Genomic DNA, 24,917 nt, shown 5'->3' on the forward strand with positions numbered 1-24,917 from the left:
CTAAGATTTTTAAACAAAATATTAACACACACTTCCATTAATAATCTGATAGTTCAAATAAAAGTTTTCAATCACTTGCTGTATACTCCTACAGTTCATCTAAATCTATTTTATAAGAAAAGAAAATAGTGCACTTGCTTTATGGCAAACCCTACTGTTCGTCTAAGTGAAACGACTTCAATTTATAAAGATTCTAAAGAGAAATCTACAGTTCGACGTGAAGTCTTCTTGAATTATTAGGAATAGTAAAGTTCACACGGCAGGACCTAGTGTTTACAATGTGCTATGTCTTCTGGTATGGGCTAGAGCAATTTTGTTACTTTCATTGATCTGTCTGTTTTATCCTTGGCTTTGACAATATGAAAGTGACTGAGGTATAAGCGATGCTAGTAATGCCATTGCTTGTGCAGCCAGTCCCTCGTATGAATGGTGTGAAAATGTTGCTCATATGGTCGGTTAGTGCATGCATTTCAGTGGGCTTGGCAGACTGATATGTAATAGCAACTTCTGGCTCTGTGAGGAAAGCAACGGGAAACTACCTCACTCCTCATTTCCCTAGTACACCTCATCAGTGATGCCTAGGCCATCTGACAGCTGATGGCAGAGCTGTTGAGGATCCAACCAGCCTTAGGGCTGAAGACTGAACATACAAAGTTCACACGAAGCACTTTTCTTTTGACGAATGTAGCACTATAAATAGTTTGAGTGCTTTGTTAAAGGTCCGTTAGTGTCTAAGTGGAATTACTCACTCAAAAAATATATGAAAATCACTTGCATCACCTCTAATCTGCTCATAAGGATTGATGTACTGTCCTGCGGTTTGGTGACTGGGACTTTCTGCAGCGTGCAGCCAAGACTCGAACGCAGCACCAGCAGCGTGACACGTCCGTTCAGTGGAGACACGACGTTATTATCCCTCGTCGAAATCACAATAGTTCCCTCGCTTGATACCACGATCGAAGAAACCACATTTAATCCCGCGCTGGAGATGACTTTCTACGCAGTGTAATATCACGACACTTCGCCAAAATTTCCGATGTTCTTTTGGAGAGAGAAGTTGAAACATGGAAAGTTCAATTGACACAATATAATGGGCTGTAGAACTCTTAATTATCATTAAGATTGGTGTTTTACACTGACACAAGTCTTAATGCACAGTTTGTACTCTCACTTTTGTTTTACGATGTTAAATACGTGACTTAGAATATCGCAGTCTATGCTACAGTATGATCTATGTCAAGTTAATGCAGTAATGACCTACAGTCGTTTTCAAAATGGGGAAACAGTCTTTCACTCACAGTTTGTAGAATAAGAATTGAACGCTGTCACAGTTCATAATATTCACTAATTATGTCTTAGGCTCAATCATAGAATAATCATCACAGTCCATGAAACACCCGAAAAAATGCCATTAATATCACTCCTATAAAAGTCTCTGGAATAATAATGTTCATAGATTAACAAGTTTTTATGACTGAACCTGCATGACACGATTTCATATGACCTATTGTTGCCATGAAAAGTCCTTAACATTCAGTTTCTCAAGGTAATGATTGAAAGTTTGACAAAATACGTGAAGAAAATAGTCGCATTTAGTCCTGTTAATTGTTGAATATTTAGTGGAATAGTGCCTCACACAGTTCACAATCGTACCAGTATATGAGAAAAGTCTCTGAATTAAATAGATTGTCATAAATTGGAAGTTCAGTTTATCACACAGTGTCCTAGTATGCTGTCACTGTCAATGACAGTTGAAAATTACGAGAGATTGACAAAGTCCACATTACCGTCAACTGGTAAATTAAACACTTGAAATCCCAATTATACTTCAATGCACACACTATCATAAATTCACGTGGTTAAGACACTCGCAAATCTTATACAATGACGATTTAGTTTGAGAAAATTTTTATCATTTCACACGCCACGACGCAGCTGAAACTTCACTTGGGACGTCCTCGCACAATTAAAAGTTCTAGAATGTAACTTTTATGTCTCTCACGAAGCACGACAGAGCATACTGACATCTTGTCATGATCATAGAGTTCAAGATACACCGACTATACCCTCGGTTCGTCAACCTATTTATAGCTGGCTGGGAGCAGTTCTCCGAGTCAGGCGGTTGAGGGTTGATAATACTTCCCAAACTTCAACTCATTATATCTTTCAAACCACTGGACGGATTTATCTCAAATTTGCAGGGTTGTGCTTTTAATGTGAGCTACAATTTGGTGTTAGTCTCATATTTATTGGTCCAGTCGTTGAGAAGCTAAAAAAATAGTTTCGAGATGTTTCTGCGGGGAGGTAAGCTACAAGCAGTGCTGAAGTCACTCGACCTTGCCCCACTCACGCAGTCTTCCTCACGCAGCGCAGTAGGGACGAGACATTCTCTCGCGCAGCTGTTCGTACGTCGTCAGCCGTTCGCTCATGAATAAAGATTTTGGAACTCCTGTGCCAGGGCCTATGCCTTCCTGGTAGAATTCGATTTATCGAACTCTAGATTCACAATTAAGTATTTATTTATAAATAAATACTTAATTGTGAATCTATTGAAGTGCGATACGGACCATGAAGCTGATTTTATGTAATTATCGAACTCTGTTGAACAAGAGAATAAGGTTAGGTAACGGTGGGGTTCTTGGTAAGTACAGGTGATTTCTGCTTTGAAGTTAATTTTGTTACCATTTTAAATATTAATAATAATAATAATGTAATATGGCCTCTATTATTATTATTATATGTACGAACATTTGGGTGTCGAAAACCTCTCGTAAAGAAAGTATTACAGACATACAAATAACTAGAGTACCGTATTTTCTCGCATAATTAGTGTCCTTGCATAATTTATGCATCCCCATATTTTTGGGTCGAAAGTGGAGAAAAAGAAATATTCACGTATTTGACTCTCCCACTTCGAATATCCATCACGCAGCTTCGTATGCGTTTCAAAATAATGATCTCTACTATTCAGGTAGCAGCAGCCTTCCCATTGCAAAACCAGGCATTCCAAATACTTGGCAACGTGCTGTTATCAGCCAGTAGGAAATACCATTGCACTTGTTCACTGAGAGAATCTGGATGGTCCATGATTGTGTGCGCACACAACTCCATTTCGGTACTCCTCTTTGCCCTATTTAATCTTATATCTTAATCTCGGGGTAGTGATGACTATAATACAGGGATACGTATCTTCATTCTAGACTCTTGTACCTTGCAGTGTTCAGTGTGCAAGCCCGTTTGAATTTAGCACCTTCACAATCCAAACTTCTTTATTCGGTTGATCATCCCTGATCTGCATTTATGGCTGTGACCCAGGTGGTAGATACTCTATCAATTGTTTATATCGTCTTTTCTTAAATTATTTGAAAGAAATTTATTGAAAATTTTCCTTCATAAGTTATTCTAATCCCTGATTCCTCTTTGTATAAATGAATATTGCTCCAATTTGTCCTTTGATTCTAACTTAATCTTCCTACGTTCAGCTCCGCTCAATCTTATTTGTAAACTAGTGTCATTCCATGCAATCTGTTTATATTGTTACCATTGAAAATTGTTCCCGTTCTTGCTATGTGTACTCTTCTGCTGTTCTTCCCACCTGTAATGTTGTAATAAATCCATTTAATACCATTGGGTATTGCAAATACCAGCTAAAGGATGATGTAAATTCATCCTGAAGTGGAAGCTTGATTAGTAGGAGATATTGGCTAATTAGCAAAATCAATTAGTGCGCATAATATGTCACTGTCGGGAAGCATCCTTGGCATTGAAAGGTTCTGTGGATGATACGGACACAGTTAAGGTTAGGCACAGGCAGAGTTCAGATGGAAATGGTATTTCTGTATTAACAAAATATAAAATAGCATAATTCTTATAGAATTTACAAGAGATCTGGTACAGAACTCTTACAATACTAGGTGAGAGTAACTGACTTTTTTGGAAGGTGTATTAAAAATAGTTCAGGCTCATCTTCAAGCAAAATTAGTTTAAATAGAGAAAAGATTAAAGAGAATCTTTAAAGGACAGTTTGTAGACCACTTACAATCTCAGGAATGATAATAGACAAATGGTAGCTAAACTCTTGCAAGAGTATGACATACCTGTTAGGCATAACTTTACCCAATTACTATCCATATTTGCGATATAATATTGCTATAGAAAGGAAACATCATTCTGATGAATCGATAGGGTCATTAACAATTGATATTGGAGGAAAAAAGGAAAATGAAGTAAGACTGGTTCGGAAAGGAAAGTAATGGAGATAACGGTTCACGAGGGCAAGTCTCCCGAGGAGAAATGTTAACAGATATAAACAATCAGAGTTGACCAAAGCTGGTCTGGCGCAAGGTAGTGTGCACAGTGTTTAAATTCTTTTTGACTTGCCAACTGGAGAAAAGAACTAAGGACCCAAAGTAACAGAGAATAAAAATTAGTACCACTGTCCAGTCAGCACTGATGATCACAGATCGGCTTGTCGAGTGAAGAGGGCCTGCTTATACTGGATTTCATGGAAACGTGGAGAAGGTGATAAGAGTATACCACCTGGAATACGTTAGATTGCTGTGACATCGAAGGTTGAATCAGTGCTCAGTCTGTGAATGGTGTAGGTGGCAGGTAGTTGTTGTGAAATGGCAAAGTCCCTGGAGCTGAAGTACTGCAGATTACTAAGATAGTAAGCAGTCATTGCACACCTGCTTGTACCCGCAACGAGTCTACTTCCATGAAGAAAAAAAAATGAGATTAAGCCAGTGTGTGGGACCTGCGGAGGACTACTACACTAATGGAGCAGCGACAAAGTGGGAGAGCATCAAGGGGGGAAAAGAATTGTTCAGGCTCGCGGTAAGCAAGCACCTGAAAGCTGATTAAAACGCTGAAGAATGCACCCTGAATGTGGAAATGAAAGCTGAAAAAATCTATGGATCCATACGAAGAGTGAACCTGTCAAGGTAAGGGTCAGTGAAGAGTGAATTAAGAGATGGTCAGGATTCTTGTGCGTCAAGGAGTTCAGTGCATTTGCGATTCAAGGCGGCCCTTATTGTGCAGCAGCCTGGGAAGTGACCTGTTCTGGAATAAGACTGCACTAAGAGAGGCATACATGCGAGCAGTATTTTAATGCACTGGAAATGTTAATAAGAAAGATCTTATCATGGAGAGGAAAGAATTAAATTTTCATCTCAATATTAAAAATGTATCTGATACGCTCCTCCACACGTGAGAACCTAAAGAGGGTCTCATTCCATGAGTACCGAGCTCGATAGCTGCAGTCGCTTAAGTGCGGCCAGTATCCAGTAATCGGGAGATAGTGGGTTCGAGCCCATTGTCGGCAACCCTGAAGATGGTTATCCGTGCTTTCCCATTTTCACACCAGGCAAGTGCCGGAGGTGTACCTTAAGGCCACGGCCGCTTCCTTCAAATTCCTAGGCCTTTCCTATCCCATCGTCACTGTGACATATCTGTGTCGGTGCAAGATACAGCAAATAGCATTCCGTGAGTTCCCTGCTAGGAATCCAGATTCCATACCAACTAGGGAAGAAAGAGGATATAAAGAACCTCTGGAATAAGGCCTCATGTGAAGACTACATAATAGCAGAGATGTGGAATTGTGCAAATGAACAATCTACAGAGCATCCATCTGATCATACAGGGCATATGTGTAACAAATCTTATCAGGATGATGGATCAATCCTCTATCTACACTGGGAAGGTAATAAAATAAGACTGACCTTTACAGTTACCAAGGTGTCTCTTTAATATGTCGCGTAAAAGATCTGCTGTAAAACTGTGCAGACTAGTTGCCAACTAACTGGACTTCTGGCTGGGTAAATATAAAGGTAATTTTCTCGCACTGGGAAATCTTTCGCAGACCAGATACAAAACCTCACAACCATCCTTGCATCCTGGAGTCACAGTGGACACCCCTGGGTAGTCTTAAGACGGACAGGATTCTCATTCTTACGGGAACTAGGCCCAGATAAGACCTACAGACTAGTCCAGGCTACTCTGAGAAACAACTCCAAAGTAATGTTCTGTCCATCTCACATTAGAGGTCATTTTGCAGTTCCTCACAATCTTGTAAGAATCTTCAGGGAATATTCATTAAATTTAGCTGTTAAAACTTTGCTAAATCCTCCTCCTCACAAATCTAATGTAGTCAGACTGCCATCAGAGATGAATTTCAGTAAGGAGAGGCTGCAATTTTTGCCGAAGTCTGTTGTCCCTAGGCGATTTACAGTATTTAAAAATAAACTATCCAGCATTAATTATATAATGCATAACTGTGCGACTAGCATTACATACAGTAGAACCTCCTTAATTCAAAGTCGTTGGGATGCAAAAAATCGGATTTCTAATTAACTGCCAATATGTACGGTACTTCTGCAACGTCAACCCTTGCAGCGTCCCAGTATATTCCAAGACCCGTTACTGCATGCAATTAACCTTGATTCACAGTTTAAAGCTCTCAAATGCCATGAAAAGATAACCTATTTCCAAAATATATCCAGCAAGGTGCATTTACATTATTCAAATAATGCACTTGTATAAAACAATGGCAGACATAACATCACCAAACGAAAGGAAGAAAAAAAGATTCAAAGATGACAGGCAAAGAAAAATTATGCTGGCTCTCCTGTGCAAATGCTTCATCTTTTGGGTTACTGTACTGTCTGCATTTTTAGATGCCTTGTACTGGCATGGAAAGTGCCCCGACGCCCTTAAAACGTCGTGGCTTTTTGAACTTTCCTATGACAGGGGAAGGAAGTCTCTCGCCTCACTGTGCACTGCATAGTAACACAGTAAATTTCCCAGCTGGCAATTGTCTCCTTTAAAACCACAAGTCCATTTGGCCTCGGTATTTTAAAAAATGTAACAAACAATACAGTTTCATCGGCATTGACAATATTGTTTGGTGCGTACGAATTGATATGAATAGCTTATAAGCTATAAGCACGGCCGACTTGATGCGTCACTCTAGCTCCTTACGTAGCAAGGGATCCAATCGGCCGTGCTATAAGCCATGCTTTTTTGCCAACTGTCGGCATAGCCAGTGTTACCGGATTCTACCTCTCCGCGCACTGCCAGCTACGTGATATTGTGGCATTCCTTAAAACGCCGAATACAAAATGATTAAGATTCTGCTCGAACATAGCAGATATGAAGCACACTGTAGACCCGCCGAAGTAGGTGAAAGTGTGCAAAGTTACCCCTTCATGTTCCGGAAGACCCGTTCTTTCATGACGGGGAGAAATTTTGAATTTAAATTACTCTGTAATTTTTTCAAAATGTGGAGGCAGTTTCGAATTAAAAGTCTGAATTTCGGTGGCAAGACCGACATTGTTCTTCGAATGACGAATTATCCGTATTTCAAATTAAACTATTTAAATAACATGCGAAACCGTACCTCTAGTTTTCAGGAACGAGAGCTGCTTCAAATTAGGCGAGATTTCGAATTAACCGGTTTCGTATTATCGAGGTTCTACTGTATAAACATTCCATCTAAAATGACACTTTCTTCTCGTATATACCAGCCTATGTACCTGTTCCTCGCACAGGAATTGGTAAGATTTCACGTTGCCTTAATGAATTTATGCAAAGTTACGCGCCTGTACTCAAACATTTAATACGGCATGTTAAACTGAAATTCTTCTGCGAAAGCACATGGCAGTAACATGAAGTACGATAAAGCTGAACAAAGTGGAGACAGAATGAGGTAGATCAGAGTTTATTGAACGATACAGTTCCTGGTCCGAAGTTGTGCATAATTCTTACTTCTCAGTTACATATTGTTGTTCCTCTGAAACCGCAAATCCCTTACTATTCATTCTATCTAAAAGAGTAAAATGGCTGTTTAGTTAAACCATTTAACCCATGGCAGCCTGTAAAACAGTCCATTAATAACTCCCTTACTTTCTTATCGAAAAGGTGCACATGAGGAAAAAACTTTTTAGGGATTGATTTCCATTAAGGGTGGTAGTTCCCCATTAAGGTTGGTCATGTGTATTTTGTGGGACGGTAGAAACAGTTAAGACTTCCAATGAACCCCCAGAGCAATCCGGGGTGGAAAAATATTGATCTACCCACGGGCAGATATAAAGTTTGGCTAGAAATATATAGAGCAGTTCAGTTATAAGAACTCAACTAACGGACCAGCAGACAAAAAGCTAAAGTCCGCTCGAAGTCAGACTGAAAAGCATGAAGTCAGATTAAATTTTCACTCATGGATTCAAATTAAATAAAATTCAAAATAAAAACTTTGTTCATAAACCTTAAGTTTAAATTACTTCTCAACTGACTAAGATCTCAAAGTTCAAATTAAAATAATAATAAATCTTTCAGATCACTTCTGTGCAATCCTAAAGTCTGTCGTTATAGATTAAATATGTTTTCAAATTACACTTGCTTCAGAAATATCCAATTAGGTTGTAATAGAATGATTTAAAATTACACTTTGTTTCAAAAATCCTAGTCTTTTTCAGTTGCAATAGAATGACCTACAGTTTTGTTAACTTCCTATGTTTTCTCTAGGTAGTAGAATATGACCAAAATATTTTTATGGATTAGGCACTTGCACTTGACTAACATAGCACTAGAGTATTGTGGTTGATAAAGTGTGCCTTGAGTCAGTTAATGTTTTCGTGCAATATGATGAGATTATTCATCCAAGAAAGATTGTAAAATGCACTTATATCACCTGAATTCAGCAACTGGAATGGTTGAAATGCGACTCCGCAGCTCGGCGGCTGGAACTCCCACGACAATTAGTCTGAGGTCGAACTCTGCACCAACAGCGGCGAACCCCTTTTCATCCTTTGATGTTACCACGTATTATCCCTCGATGTCGCCACATATCTCACAACGATGTAGCCTGTCCCACGCTGAATTCGATTATTAAAGTAATACAAGGTTTCGACACTTTACCAAGATTTCCGGTGTTTGTCACAGAGAAAATGGACACACGGGAAAGTTCAATTGGCACGATAATGCAAGACTTGGCACTGTCATTTAAGAGTAATTAGTTGCATTTTACACTTAGATGAGTTTGAAAGCATAGGTCATACTTGCACTTCCACAAGTCAGGTCTCTATGGAAAATATTTACGATAAAAATGAAATCACTTCGTAAGTTGCGAATTTTAAAGTATAGCGTGGAATTGAGCACTGGGCACAGTTCAGAATATTAAAAAATCGCGTAAGTTGAGCATGAGTATTGGGGTCACAGTCAATGGAAATTCATGCATAAATTGAGTTCATGATGCATGTGACAGTCTCAAATTCTAGAATTCACTTAAGTAGATTTTCTGTGTGAATTAGCCTAACAAGTCCGTATTTCTTATTACCGACATAAAATGTCCTTAAGGTTCAGTCTCTTTTCTGATGATACTGTTTAAGCATTCACAAAATACGTGAAAATTGACCACATTTAATCTTACTAATCACAGAGTATTAGACTAGCATAATACCTTGAACAGTTCAAAATCATTTACAGACGAAACACGCCGAAACGTCTCGAAATTCATGAGTCTTGTCAACAGTCGCAAGTTTAAATTATCGCGCACAGTCCTTCCAATGTTCTTATCACAGTACGTGATAGTGACAGGGTTCAAATACACATTGAACATAGTTAAGTCTACAATGCGCTGTAAATTGACAAGTCTAGCACTTGTATTAAATTCAACCTGAATACACCTTCAAAATCACAAGGTCACAACTTGCTAGAAAAATTCTTCAGTCTTGCAACACAAAGCTCAATTTTGAAGTGCTTTAAAATATTTCACACGTTCACAACGCAGTTAAAATATCTAAGTATCGCAGTGAGAAAGAAATTGAGATGTTTAGAGAGAAAGTTAAAAACTTGGAACAGGAGGTGTCTATATTGAAAAAGACGGAAGCCATCAGTCAAGAAAGGATGAAATGTATAAATGTACGTTCTGCAGGAGGAAGGGAGTTAGAAAGTATACATTCGCTATCCAAAACAAAATGAAAATTAATTTCAGCGAAGTGGACATAGACTATGCTGAGAGGGTAGGTAAAGTGAAAGCGCGTGGACCAAACAAAGTTATTATCAAGCCTAATAGCAGAAATAGTACTAAGAAATGCGAGTAAGGGGAAAAAGTTTGGGTCAAGGGAGAGAAGGGAACGAGAACTTAAATTCTGAAGAAACCTCTAGGGAGAGCAAGATAGCAGGGCCTGAGGGCATATATAAGGGCTCAACAGTTGGTTGTATCTCATGGTAAACAGTGGCATGTCTGGACAGTGGCAAAATTCCAAGTTATGGAAGAGAAGCTTAAACAGGACAAGGACCTGGCATCACGGCAAGATGGAAGGCAGGTTGCTGATAAAGAGGAGCGAGGTGACTATGTAAGAGCTGTAATCAACAAAGGGTCAAGTGGTCAGTGCAGTGAGAGTTCAAATACGGGAACAGGAAGTGGTGTTGGAGAGTGTTAGTCAAGGAAAATCAGATAGTTTGCTGGTTCGAGGGATGAAAAGAAAGGAAGAGATACTATGATGAAAGGGAGAAGTAGGAGTTTCAGGGACCTGTGGAGGAAGAAAAAAGTATGAAGGAAAGGAAAGAGTATACCGAAATGTCAAAGAAAGAAGGAATGGAGGTAGGAGAGAAGGAGATAGTAATAAGAACCATAGAGGGAAATAGAGAAGGGAGAAAAGGTTAGGATGGAAGATAGGCTTTATAAATATTGAAGGTTTAAGTAAAATAGGTTATATACACAGGTGAAAAATATGCTGGAACGTTTTGCCGTTGAGCCACTCTCGGAAACGTGGCTAGAAATAGGAAAGGAGGTAGCTTGGGGGGGGGGGTTCACAGTTAGACATACGATAGTTTGAGGGATGTTCCACCATTCAACAAACCCATTGTAAAATATATTAAATTATAAGAAGACCGGTTTCGACTCCGTTGGAGTCATCAGTTCTTGTTGAAAATCAAATCAAGGGAATCTGATAACAATCATTGTAATAAAAAAAAAATTATGTACCTAAAGGTGATTGCATGGAAACACATCAATGGGTTGCAAGACATTACCTTTAAATGTAACGTACATATGGCAAGCAGCACTTGGAAATTAAAGTTCTTAGTTCTGGCTTTAAACTGTCTTGTGTTCATGAAACACAGAACACTGGAAATACATGCACTGGTTGAAAATATGTACGAACACGATACGAACACGATACGAACCCTTGTAATGATATGAAACCTTGGCTCTATAAGAACGTTCTTGGACTTGACAGTCCTGTTTCTATTTGATAAACCTGGCTGAAATACACACACATTGAAACAAAATGTACAAAGATATAGTTATGGCCTGAACTGTCGCACGTTCATGGACACAACACTGGAAATGCATGCACTGGTTGAAAACACAACAATACGATATGAAACAACTACAGTAGAAGTCCGTTATAGCAAGAATTCATAACGGCGAAAAATTTACTCGCTATAGCGGATTGTCGTTATATCAGATTTTTTGTAAATGTCGGGAAAACCCCCATACACATTAAAATCAGTATGAAATAGCAATCAGTTTGTTCAAAACTGCATTTTTGTGGATAATATCCACACTACAGCTACTTGTGTGCTTTTCGAAATCCGATACTACGTGAAAGCGTGTGTTTAATTTCATTCTGAAAAATATATATTACCGCATTTCTCCAAATCCAAGACGACCCCCACTTTTTCCTTCAAAAAATTTTAATCAGGCTTTGTAAAATCATACGAATGTCTTTCTTATACAGTACGCATTTTAGACTATTTGTAGATGCCGAGCATTGGCTTTAGTTATGCCGTGTTCTTTTGCGGCCGTAGTTATGCTTTCTTTCAGCGGGTTTAATAACCATTAACTTAAAATTGTCATCATATCAAAGGGAACTCGTTGAAAGTTTGCCGGCAATACACATTCCACGCGTCTCTACAATACGACGATCCATCAAGAAAATATTCTTGCTTACTATAAAACTGTTTCACTCAGGCGCTACATACACGTCTTGCTTGCCGCATTTGGCCAACTTCAGCGGCTAGCATGTACAAATAGGTCTTAATAGCGGACTTTGAAGGCCAGCGAACGAGTTAATTGCGCCGCGGTATGGCAATTCTGCCCTTGCGTTTTTATGCACATACCTCACAATTTCATCTTCGACTTCTTTAAAGCGTCCTTGTGGCAGGCCACTGAATACATTTTTTGTGCAGTACGCATTTTGAGCTATCTTTGTCTTCACGGTAACGCCGAATATTGCTTTAGTTAGGCCTGTGCCGTATTTTCTTTCAGCTGCACAATTATTATACATTTCCGAGTGTTTAGTAGCCAGTAACTTAAAACTGGCATCATAACATCGACGAGAGCCCGTTGAAAATTTGCCGGCAATACCAGTTCCACGTATCTTTACAATACGATTCATCACAAATATTCCTGCTGTCTATAAAACTTAATTTTACTAAGCGTCAGGTACAGCAGACGCGTTATAACTCTGCTACTGAGTAGCCGTGGCCTTTCTAAGAATTCGAAATCTTGCATGTTTTGATGCTATTCTGCAGATTTGAGAAACTTTTTTTTTTTATTATTGTAGAGGGTAATAGAATGTCATCCTCTCTTCAATATTTCATAACACTGTACAACCGGTCGCCGCGGCTAAGCGGTCGTTTTTTGTCAACGAGTTTTGTGTGTCCGCGAGGTGGGGGGGCGGGGGTGAAAAAAACCCAGCGTGGTTATTGCGGTACCTTAGTTGCCAGTGGTGTTAATTACTATCAAGCCGCGAATGCAAAGCGACCCTTGCTTGATTTTTCACATGAGATTCTGAGAAAAATGTCTTCTTGGATTCGGTGACATACTGTATCACTACAGAGGCTTCTGTGGCAAACATTTCCGTTTACTTCTTCAAACGGCATCACCTAACCTAACCCTATATGTATCGTGAAAACCTATTTGAAACACATGTAGAGAATTGATAACCTCCTCGCTAAAAATTGGCATGGAAATAGCTTTCCAAAATGTAACTAGATGCGAAGAAATATAAACTATCCTCTGAAATCAATGATGTACCCTGCCATATCTTGGTGTATCACATTCTTACTTAATTTCAGTATAGCCTACTGTATACCATTAAAATTAAGCGATCGTTTACTTCAGCCTTTATTTTTAACTAGTTCACAACTGCTATCAGCCGCGTTATTTACGCATTTATTACGAAAATGTGTTATCCTCTTTCATTTCGAATTTTCTTTAGAGAACGGCAGTCGACAGGTATTACTAATGGACTCCAATATCGCCTTCGGATGTTGACGAGAGAGCTCGCAAATGCAAATAGAGCAAAAACTATACCGTACCGAAGATGATCGATCGCATTTTGTGGCAAACTTTTCAGTTTTTGTTTTTCAAATAACATCGCCTGTCCTAACTTATCTGTACTGAATGTATGATGAAAGCATACTTCAAACGCCAGTAGAGAAAGTATAACCTTCTCGCTATAAATTGACATAATAGCCTTTCCGTAATTTATGGGACGCGAGAAAATATAATCTAACCTCGTAATCAACGACGCACCCTGCCATATCTTGAGATGTAGGCCTATCTCATTCTTAGGTAATTGTATTTAGCATTAAAATTAAGCGATCGTTTATTCAGCGTTTATCTTTAACGAGTTAACAACGGTTATTGGACACGTTACGCATTTATTACGAAAACATGTTCTCTTCTTTAGTTTTCCTTGCGGAAGAGCAGTCGACTGGTATTACTAATAGACTTCGACATCGCCTTCGAATGTCGACGAGAGAGCTCGCTGGTGGGCATAGCGAGAAAGCGATATGGTACCGAAGATGATCGATCGCATGCAATATAATAATTGTGTGCATAAATATCGGCAACAGAAAAATTGAGCTCTCGCTGTAACCGAAGGATAATACACAGTTTAATATAGGAATTTTGAAGGGACGGACAAAAGTTACCGTTATAACGGGGTTCTCGTTATATGCCGTACTCGCTATAGCGGACTTCTACTGTATATGAAATAATTGGCGTTTCAAAAATGTTCCTGGGCTTGACAGTACTGCCTCCATCTGACTAAACTAGATGAAACATATACAGTAGAACCTCGATAATTCGGAATCGGTTAATTCAAAATCCCACGTAATTCGATGAAGCTCTCATTCCCGGAAACATGAGATACAGTTTTGCATGTTATTTAAATTGTTTAATTCGAAATACGGATAATTCGTAATTCGAAGTACATTGTCGGCCCTATTACCGAAATTGTCTTTTAATTCGAAACTGCCTTTACATTTTAAAACAATAGTATGTTACAGAGTAATTTCAACTCGAAATTTATCCGCGTCATAATAGAACGCGTGTTCCGGAACGTGGAGGGTTAGCTTTCTGCACTTACTCTCACTTCGGTGGGTCTACAGTGCGCTTCATGATTGCCAAGTTGAATGAAATCGGAATTCTTTTGTATTCAACCTTTTAAGGAACGCCGTAATATCACGCAACAGGCAGTGTACGGGAAAACAGAATCCGCAAACACTGGCGATGCCGACAGTTGACGAAAAAACGTGGCTCATATAATAAATTCGTAGGCACCGAACAACATTGACATTGCCGGTGAAACTGCATTGCTTTATTTCAATGCGAGCCCAAACGGTCTTATGGTTTTAAAGGAGAAAGTGCCAGCCGGAGAATCGTACAAGGGTCGGGGATGATGGTCATTGTAGTGCGTTGCAAACTTTATCCCCTCGTCATAGAAAAGTTCGATAAGCTACAATGTTTTAAGGGCGTCGGGCACTTTCCATCCCAGTACAAAGCATCTAAAAATGCAAACAGTACAGATATCCAAAAAATAATGCATTTGCACAGGGGAACCAGCATAATTTATCCTCGTCTTTGAATTGTGTGATTTTTTTTTTTTTTTTTCTTTCGTTGCGTGAGGTTATGTTCGTCAGTGATTTATCCAAGTGCATTATTTGAACATTGTAAATGCACCTTGTTGGATACATTTCGGAAATAGCTTTTCCATGGCATTGGAAAGGTTTAAACTGTGAATCGAGGTGATTGCATGTATTAATGGGTCTTAGAATTTGTGACGCGGCAAGTGTTTACATTTCTGAAGTACGAGAGAAGTGCCATGGCGGGAAATCGTACAAGGTTAGAGTCATAGGAAAGTTTGATTTTAAGGGCATCGGGACCTTTCTGTGTAAATACAAGGCATCTAAAATGCATACAGTATAGTACTCCAATGAATAAAGCACTTGCACATGGGAGCCAGCATAGATTTCTCCTAGTCTTTGAATCGTGTTTTTTTTTTTTTTTTTTTCGTCGCGTGGGGTTATATTTGCCAATGAGATATGCAAGTGCATTATTTGAATACTGTAAATGCACATTTTTGGATAAATTTAGTAAATATTTCTTTTTTCATGGCATTTGAAAGGTTTAAACTGAATCAAGGTTAACTGCATGCAGTAACGGGCCTTAGAATATTTCGTAACGCGGCAAGGGTTGGTACTTCTGAATTGCGAATTGGCGGTTAATTCGAAATCACGTAATTCGAAGTCCGATTTTTTTAGTCCCAACGACTTCGAATTAACGAGGTTTTACTGTATACATTGAATGTACAAAGACAAACCACTTAGCATTTACGGCCAGAACTAAGAACTTTCCAAGTGCTGCTTGCCATGTATACGTTACATTTCAAGGTAATGTCTTGCACCCCATTGATGTTTCCATGCAATTGCCTGTAGGTACATAATTTTTTATTATGATGATTGTAAGTAGATTCCCCTTGATTTAATCTTCAACAAGAACTAACGACTCCAAGGGAGTCGAAATCTGTCGTTTATAATTTATTTTACAATTTGTTGAAAGGTGGAACATCCCTCAAACTCTTTATCTTATTAGTTAAATGTCAACACGGAAATGATCATAACCTATGATAGTTAGGCACAAGTCAAAAAAATCTACATAATAAGGGGCGATTGCCCCGGGGGAATAGTGGTGTTAATTAGAAAGGAGATCGGTGAGTTAGTAGAGGGTATTGAGAGATTTGGAAGAAGTTGTTTGGTTAAGACTTAATATGGGGAGAGAGAAAGGGAGAGAAAAACAGGTGTGCTTGGCTTATGTCTGTCGCCCCAAGGGATCCCTATATGCTAATGATTTTTCTTTCTGAGGAGTTATTAGAAACTAGTACAATTAGAGGGAAGTACGAAGAAGATAGAATATTATTACAGTAAAACATGCCTTAAGGGGCACCTCTTACCAGCGGACAATTTTCTACGTCCATAATTAAATACCATGTTGTGTATGAGTAATTTACCCCTCTTATACGGACACACTTCATTATGGATGCGGACACACCATAGCCATGACAAACTCCAATTAAACCTCTCCTGACGGACACTTTAGAAAAAAAAAAAAGTACTGTATTTGTGTCCTGTACAGTATGTATTTGCTTACTTTTTGCACAAGCAGTACTTCAAGAATTGCAGACACCGTAACTTTTGGTCCAGGCTGTACACTTTCTTGGAAAGCAACACTAAGCTACGCTATCACTTCCAGAAGATGTGATATCTGACATGCTGGACAGCGCTGGAATTCGTACCTTCACTGTCAGGTTACTTTTCATTGACTCGTGGACTTATCATGCGTTCAATTTTACGTTAGTAAGTTGGTGTAAATCTGGGTCTGAGGAAGTTTTTGACTCTAAAAGAAAAGGTAGGCGTAATAACTATCATAAATGTGAGAGGTGTGGCATGCGTAAACTGTCCGAAGTGTTCATGATTGGAAAGACACAGGCAGCTGAAATTGTGAAAAAGCAAGAGGAACTAGTAAAAGAATGGCATTTAAATGGCAACGAACAGCGCATTAATCTGTTTCAAAGTGGTAGTGGAGCTCTCACTGACAAGGCAACGCTGGAGTGGTTTGCTAAAATAAGTCAGAATGTCCCTGTGGCAGAACCAATGATACAAGCAAAAGACTTCAGAAAGAGACATAGTATTAACTTCAGAGTGATTTGCGGAGAATCATCCAGTGTTAATATTGAGATTGTTGAAAACTGGCAAGAAAAAAACCTTCAATCATAGATGGGTATGCTCTGGAAAATATTTTGAATGCCGGCAAAACTGGATTACTTTTCCATGCTTTACGCGACAAAACTTGTGTGCTTCAAAGAAAATTGCTGTACTGGTGGAAAAGTTGCAAAAGAACGTCGTACAGTCTTGTTATGTGAAAGTGAGTGGAGAACTGGAGAAGCCCCTCGTGATAGAAAAAGCTGCAAAACTAAGGCGTTTTAAGAATATGGATGTTACAAAGTTTAGCATTGAATGGAAAGCAAATAGGAATGCATGGATGACCAGAGAAATGACAGAGTGGCCAGGACTATTGGACAGAAAAATGATATTTCGTAGTGATCAGTGTCTGCTACATTTATTTTCTTCTCACGTATTAAATGTTGAACATTAATTTATTGAAACCACCTATTCAATACTGGTTTAAGTCTTTGACTACAACAATGTCATTACATTAACTTTGAGTATGGTACATGTTTTGCCTGGCATAGCAGGCATCATCAGCCTTAATTCTATCTCCAAGTCAGAGCTCTGAGTGGGTGCTATTTTAGGATTAATCGTAGTCAATATTATTTAGATAACATTGCAAAGGAGTGATTAAGCCGTCCATGTTATAAAGCTCTAAAGTGACATTCTCATGTTCACATTTAATGGAAATATATTGACTGTTAACTTTCATAATGTCGGTAATGAGAACGGCTTGCTGCAAGTGGAATTGAATCTTCTGTACATTTTTACAACTTATTGGAGATTAACATATGCTAGAACTATTCTTAAACATTATTTTTCACAACAATTTACAATATATATTTATATATACAAACTTATGGTACATTTTGGAACTGAACTGGTTGAACTTGTCTTGAAGTTTCAATGGGATGTCTTATTCATTTCCTGTCAAATGGAGAAAATGCTGATGCTGGGATGGCATTATAGCCTATTGAAGTCACGGCATTTAAATATATATTTTTATATTTGTAGGACATTGACACATGTTCAGCTTATGTGCTTTTTTTTTGGGGGGGGGGGGGTCTTCTCGCATCTCGGAATGTCTAACCTTACATTTGTACATTGGAATCTTTAGTGTCTCGTGGCCAGAAATATTGAGTTAAGGAATGAAATCGGTACAGTCCTCCGAAAAACCCAGTACCTGCTTACACACACTCTCTCTCATTGGTCGCATCCATCAGACGCATTAAAACACACATCTAAAGAGTGAGGGGAGTTATATAAAACGGAAGTGCAAGGATATCTAGCATGAAGAAAATGCGCGGAGGGGAAGGTATTTGCTTCCCTGCCTGCCCACACGTCCCACCGGCTCGACAATGAAGGGAGGAACCACGCGCCTCCTTCAAGGCAAACAGATGTAATGTAATTCTTGTGTGCGAGGTCTGGGTGAAATGTTAGCAGTCTAGACTATGACTTCATTATCAAATGGCATCACGCTCAACCACTGTAAGAAAGAATGACCTTTATTTTTGTCAGTGTTGCCCCTGTTAAATACTACTAATAGTTATCCACAAAAACCAAAGTAAAAATAACCTGGCATTAAATAATTGCGATTATCAGAGAGGCAAGGGCGTTTGGAAAACCGTTCCTATGAAGTTGTTAGCGCTGATCAAACAAAATGCCATGTATTGGGATGGGATTACATTGTGCACATTTCATTGCAATTAAATTACAGTTAATTGTTTTCTTGATTAGGAAAAGCTAGTATAGCCAGAATGTTTAACCATAGAAACATCTTAATCAGTTCCTGAAAAAAATGGTGTTGGGAGTGGCCTCTGAGTGCATGTAGTCTCAAGCCATACCTCCTGGAAGACTAAGGCTGCGTGCACACCGAGCGCGCTTCGCATAGTGTGTCGCGTGTTGCTCAACGCTAAGCGTCGCACTAAGCATAACCCATGCTTAGTTTCTAAGCCAGGTGTTCACACAGCCCGCGCTCTGCTGCGCTCAACGCCTACCTTACAGCTAAGTGAAGCGCCAGACAACGCGCAGTGTTGGTTAATTGCTTAGCGTTACCGAGCTTGTTCTGAAGCTGTGGAAGAAGAAATTATTCATGCAGTGTTTCAAAGAGAAGTAATATGGAACCCAATACACAAAAACTATAAAAATGTAACTGTTTTGCAAAATAAGTGGACTTACGTATCTACAACAGTTTTATCGCATTCCTACAGTAAACATACACAGTAATATTACTTCTACTGTCACACTTTACTAGGCTTAACATTGTGACAGAATGAACTTGCGTGTGGATTTTAGTGTCGGAAGTGTCCGAGGAGAAGTTCGGCTTGCCAGGTGCAGGTCTTTTAAATTGACTCCCGTAGGTGACCTGCGTCGTTATGAGGATGAAATGATTATGAATACACACATACACCCAGCCCCCGTGCCAATGGACTTTACTAATTATGATTACAAATCCCGACTCTGCCGGGAATCGAACCCGGGACTCCTGTGACCAAAGGCCAGTACGGTAACCATTTAGCCATGTAGCCGGACACTTTATGACCAAGTGCATAGAATCTAATTTTGCAAATGGAGGGTGGTAACATGAAGAATATCACTCTGCAGGCTATGAGTGGGTTTGATAGGAAATATAATATTTGTCACACATTTACTTCACTTTTGTTACGATGATAAACTGTGTATGCTAATTGTAACAGTATTGTAAAATACTATTTATAATTATTATATAAAGAGCGTGCTTTAGCCGGAAATTTAATTTCCACGTGTGTGCTGCACGGTGCTCCTGCACAATTGGGAAAATTGAGTTTCTCCCAATACTTCTCTGCTACTTGTCACATTTCAGTTGTAGGGTTTGGAAGGTCAAAGGTATTTTTTTGTCATTCTTAAATAATCATAATATTTATCGCGATAAAGTCTTGCATCTCTGTACAAACGATAGAACTCTCTGAAAGTAATTCGTTCTTCATTAAATTCATGAATCCACTTTCGATTCTTCTTTCTAATTTTAAATTTTAGGTAACTGTTATCCATCAGTAAACTTTCTAGTGTACTTGGATAACGGCATTAGTTTGTGACGACCCTAAAACGCCTCGCGCCAAACTAAGCTGAGAGCACGGCGTAGAGTTTTCGGTGTGAACAGCAAGCACGCCTTGCGCTATGCATAGCATTTCACGCTACACGCGACACACTATGCGAAGCGCGCTCGGTGTGCACGCGGCCTTACACATGCGACGTCTTGGTTACTTCTTCGTCCTCAGGGTTGGCCAAAATCTTCGCCCAGATGTTACCAGTTTCCTTTCCCACTCGGAATTTTTGTGATCGCGATTGCACCCTGAGCAATGTTGGCTAGCAGACTACTAGGAAAAATCTGCAACCAGACATATAGTCTGATGACCTAGTTATGTTTCTGTATATTACCAGAATCCTGTTGTCACTAACTTTTAGCCTAGGCTGAAAATGTCGGCTTGGAGGCAACCAAAAAACTCATTTGTTGTTCATCCTCATTATCGAAAGCATTTAGGCCTACATTATTTCCATTATTTTGATTGCAATTGTCATTTTCGTTTGCTTCCGAGGTATTATCATCCAAACCTACTGAATCATTGTCACTAGCCACGTAATTTACATCCGCAACATCGTCGGAGCTGAAGTCCAAATCTGATGCTGAATCTTCTCCATTGCGGTCATCATTCAAAGACATCCTCCTGATGCTGCCTTTCTGAAGTAATCTCAGCTAAAAGAAACAACCTATTTTGTAAACCAGGTTATGAAATACCACTGGAACTATTTGTACCAACGAAACTCGAAAGGGTTGTGTGTGTCATTGTAAAGAAATTAGATATAACATTGCACTAACCTGATATAATAATGTGGAAGATGGACAAAAATGGTATTATCGCTATAAGTACCTGCGTGTGCTGCACAATGAACACAATAATGCAACCTCCGTGACGGCATGAAAACAATGACCCGTATCGATGTTCTGTGAATAAAACTGAGGACAAGTGCCATCTGTTGGAAATGTATGGCAATGCTAAAGCTAACATATACATAACCAGTGGGACACGGTCCTGTGCTATTATAATTGAATTAAATCCCAATAGTATTGCTTGATGATCTTGCAGGACATACATACCAGTGGGAGCGAAAGGGTTAAGAACATCCAGTAGTGCCTGAAATATTTCTGTGGTCTGGATGATGTGCTTGCTGTAAGTGGATGATAAACACACATACAAAGTGTGTAGGTGTGGGGAATTTTATAGGTATTGTGCCAGTTTGACAAAAAAAAAAAAAATAGTATTGGAATGGTGTAATTATGCTGTGTTACCTCTTGCAGAATGTCAAAGAAAACCTCACATTCAGTTGATCCATCTATTAAAGGACTTCCTAAGGTTTTTAGTACACAAATCATATTTATTGATGGTACCGTATTTCCTCATGAATTAGACCCCTGTCTTTTTGAGACAAAATGGAAGGGGAAAAAACTTGCATATAAGTTCCTCCCTCCATAATTCGTGAGAGGGGGAATGATTTGGCTTCAAAGCGGGTACAGATCATACTGAAGCTCCGATGACCTCGCAGATTGGTGAACAATTTTGTCAGTCTGACCTGTACAATGAAAATGCATCAGTCATTCGGTACTTCTTGGGTTTTTTAGTTAGGAAATGTCCACCTTCACAGCGTACTGCAGTTCCTGACATTGCACAAATAGTTAATGATGTATGTCCGCATTGCAATATGTCTGTTTATAAGTTATGAATTTCGTTATGGTCCATATGGATGTCAATATTTTCATTTGTGAAAAAAAATTACAATTACATGCCTTCAATTTCATATTCGCTAACATCGCCTTCCGAGCCAGTATCTTCACGTAAAAATATACAAATAAAATTTCGTGAGATCTTCCATTTTTGTTCTTATTACTATTATAATAATAATAATAATTATTATTATTATTATTATTATTATTATTATTGAACAGTTATTATTTTATATCATTTTCATTATTGTTTTGTAATTGCAATGCACATTTTACATGATCAATCTAGAGAAAATATAACAGTATTTCAGAAAACTGTACTGACTTAATCTGTCAACTTTTTTTGATTTGCAAAATATGGTATAATATATAAACAATTTTAAAATCTCTAGTGATAGCTGATGTGAAACAAATTGAAACTAGATGCTCAGGCACAAAGAGAAAAGAATCGTGCAAATATCTCCTACAGATACATATTTTTCAAATCCTTAGAAATGCCCAGTCCAGAATGTTTGTTAGGGATGTTCAGGCCCAGACTGGAATGGTTTAACCCTATTGAACATGCCTCGAATAAATTAAAGAAAAAGCTGTTCAAAGATGCTGGGACTTGCTGACCACTTAGCAAGATCTATGCCAAATCACAAACATTACCTTGATTAGCAAGTAGACAGTATGCCAAGACAAATTCTGGCACGCATCTATGCAAGGGGACGTGTTACCTGGTATTGAAGATACGGTTGTTTGCTACATTCAATAATTCAAGTTGAAGAAGCAAAGCTGTATTGTTGTAAGGGGGGGGTGTTGTTTTGTTGGACAATAAAGAACATTGATATGGTACCTCCTGTTTTTTGGTCAACAGTCTGGAACTCTTCGGCCTGAGGTGATGCAAAACATTTTTGGTGTGTTAATGTAATTGAATGCAGTTTTCTCTGTAATGTTTCATGGAATTATTTTAACTGTTCCAGGTTGTGAGAACGGCTTTAACTGATGCTGCTGGTGTTGCATCATTACTGACCACTGCAGAAGCAGTTGTAACGGACATTCCAAAGGATGATGTGATTCCATCGGGTGGTGGTATGGGAGGAATGGGTGGCATGGGCGGCATGGGTGGAATGGGTGGAATGATGTAAAGATAAACAGATAATCGCATGAAGACTGAAACAACACAACTGAACCTCCCTAGTAGTGCTGAATGTGTTAGGTGAGATCACGCACAGTCTTGTGTGGCAGTTTTTTGTGAAGATGATGCATTGTGCCGAGTGTAGTGTGTTAACGAATGTCAGTAAAGTTGTTACTATGTTTGCATCACTTTCTTGTGTGAAATATTGGAAGCCAAAGTTAGAGCCACCATGGTCGTGATACGGAAACATGTGGCCAACCTGATTCTGACATATAGACCTATAGAATTATGTTCCTCTTTGTCGAGTTACACAACTATTTGGAGTTCTCGTTGTATAGGCTGTATTGGCTACTGTTGCAGGTAATATGTGTATATGCTAGCAAGTCTAGGGAGTGTAGTTCTTTCACTGAGTAAAGTACTGAGACTGGTTATAGGAAGAATGGTACAATATATAAACTAGGTTTTGTGCTGTTTTTCTTATAAAATCTCTAAGATTGTAATGATCTGTGAATCAGGCATTTTGTTCATTCCATTTTTGCAAAAAGAATGGCATCTCCATGTTAGTGTTCAGCTGCTAAATTATGCATATATATGAACTTTCTGGGTTTCAGTTTTTGTATTTAACTGAGCAGCCTCAAGTTTGCAGCTAAATTGAGTATAGTATGCTTTAACTTGTACATAATTTTGCTGCTGTTTTACTGTAAGATGGAATAGAGCATAATTTTTTTTTTACAGTTGTCTCGAGGTTCTATATCTTGTTGTAGTTTACAAATTTTTGTTACCAATAAAGCATTTAAGAGAAAGTTTATCCTTGAGTTTTCTTTATTAACCTCTGTGTGGGACAGCTTTCACTACCTGGCCACCCTGCGCTGCGGGATGAGTATAGCACCAAGCATGCTATGAGTGCAGGCTTTTAGTTAATAGTGTAAATGACAAGCGGTTCAGTGGATTTTACCAAATTGTTCAGTTTATTGTTAGTGCCTCACACAAACAGCATAATTTACTGGAATTACGAGAGGTCAGTGAAGTGGAAGAATCTTCTGAGCTTTCAAATCAAACACGTGATAATGACTGAACCAAATATAGGAGTAGGTAGTATCCGGATTTTTTGAGAAGTAAAATCTCAATACAGGTTTCTGTACTATGCTCATTAGCATACACAATGCAAAAAACTAAATTTCCTCCACAGTAACTGGTACACATTCATTTACCCTCAATCGGTACGGAAATAACATATCGTGCGATCGCATGCGATGTTGAGCATGAATATCTGCCTATTCTACTATCACCTTTACGAACTTGACAGTAGAAAACTGAATTTTCAGAGGATATAAGCAGTCTTTGGCAGAATTCTGAGACCCATAATTTGCCGTAAACATTTCCTTTTGCCCTCTATAATTATCCCTGCCTTCTCACACAAACCCACCATCAATAACATCACGGCCGATTTTTTTTTTTTCCTTTTTTTTTTTTTTTTTTTCTTCTTCCAATGTATCAAAAGCAACATCAGTCACGATCACTACTTTCACTCTCAAATTCTATATCCTAGTCTTCGGTTAATGAAACTAAACTTTCTGAATCATCATTCAGTACAACATCGTTAATTTTCAAATTCACGAACACAAAACATTTAGCTGCCATGTTGTCAACAACAGAACTTGTTGGTTTTTCAGATGCGATCTATCATATGTAATCGATAAAAACTCGATAGATATACATATCAGATGAAAGATCGATGCTTCATCTGCAGATATATCTTACTACATTTGTAATACTAAATAGAAGCACAAATCAGAAGCTGCTACGCGCGCGCAATGTACGTCACTCCGCGACACACATTGGGGAGTCTGCTGAGTGGTTAAAGGTCAGAGTTACCCTGAAACCCAGTTACATCTCGTTGAACTACTGAGCAACTTCTTGAAATATTTTATTCCAAAGAAAATAAAACATGTTCTGAAACTTTTTTCATCATCAAGTACTGTTGGGCCAGAGCAAATACAGGTCAGCACAAGTCTGTTT

General features: G+C 38.7%; 1 protein-coding gene across 1 annotated transcript in view; it reads left to right on the top strand.

Moving 5' to 3' along the window:
- The window catches only part of Hsp60A (Heat shock protein 60A), a 107,233-nt gene extending 83,527 nt beyond the window's left edge, over nucleotides 1-23,706 (top strand). Inside the window, exon 11 of the mRNA XM_067150065.2 lies at nucleotides 22,744-23,706. Coding sequence (XP_067006166.1) covers nucleotides 22,744-22,908 — 165 coding nt within the window. The 3' untranslated portion in view covers nucleotides 22,909-23,706. The remainder of the gene's footprint in view (nucleotides 1-22,743) is intronic.
- The last annotated feature ends 1,211 nt before the right edge of the window (nucleotides 23,707-24,917 follow it).

This window comes from Anabrus simplex, chromosome 6 (assembly GCF_040414725.1).
Source record: "Anabrus simplex isolate iqAnaSimp1 chromosome 6, ASM4041472v1, whole genome shotgun sequence".
NCBI lineage: Eukaryota > Metazoa > Arthropoda > Insecta > Orthoptera > Tettigoniidae > Anabrus > Anabrus simplex.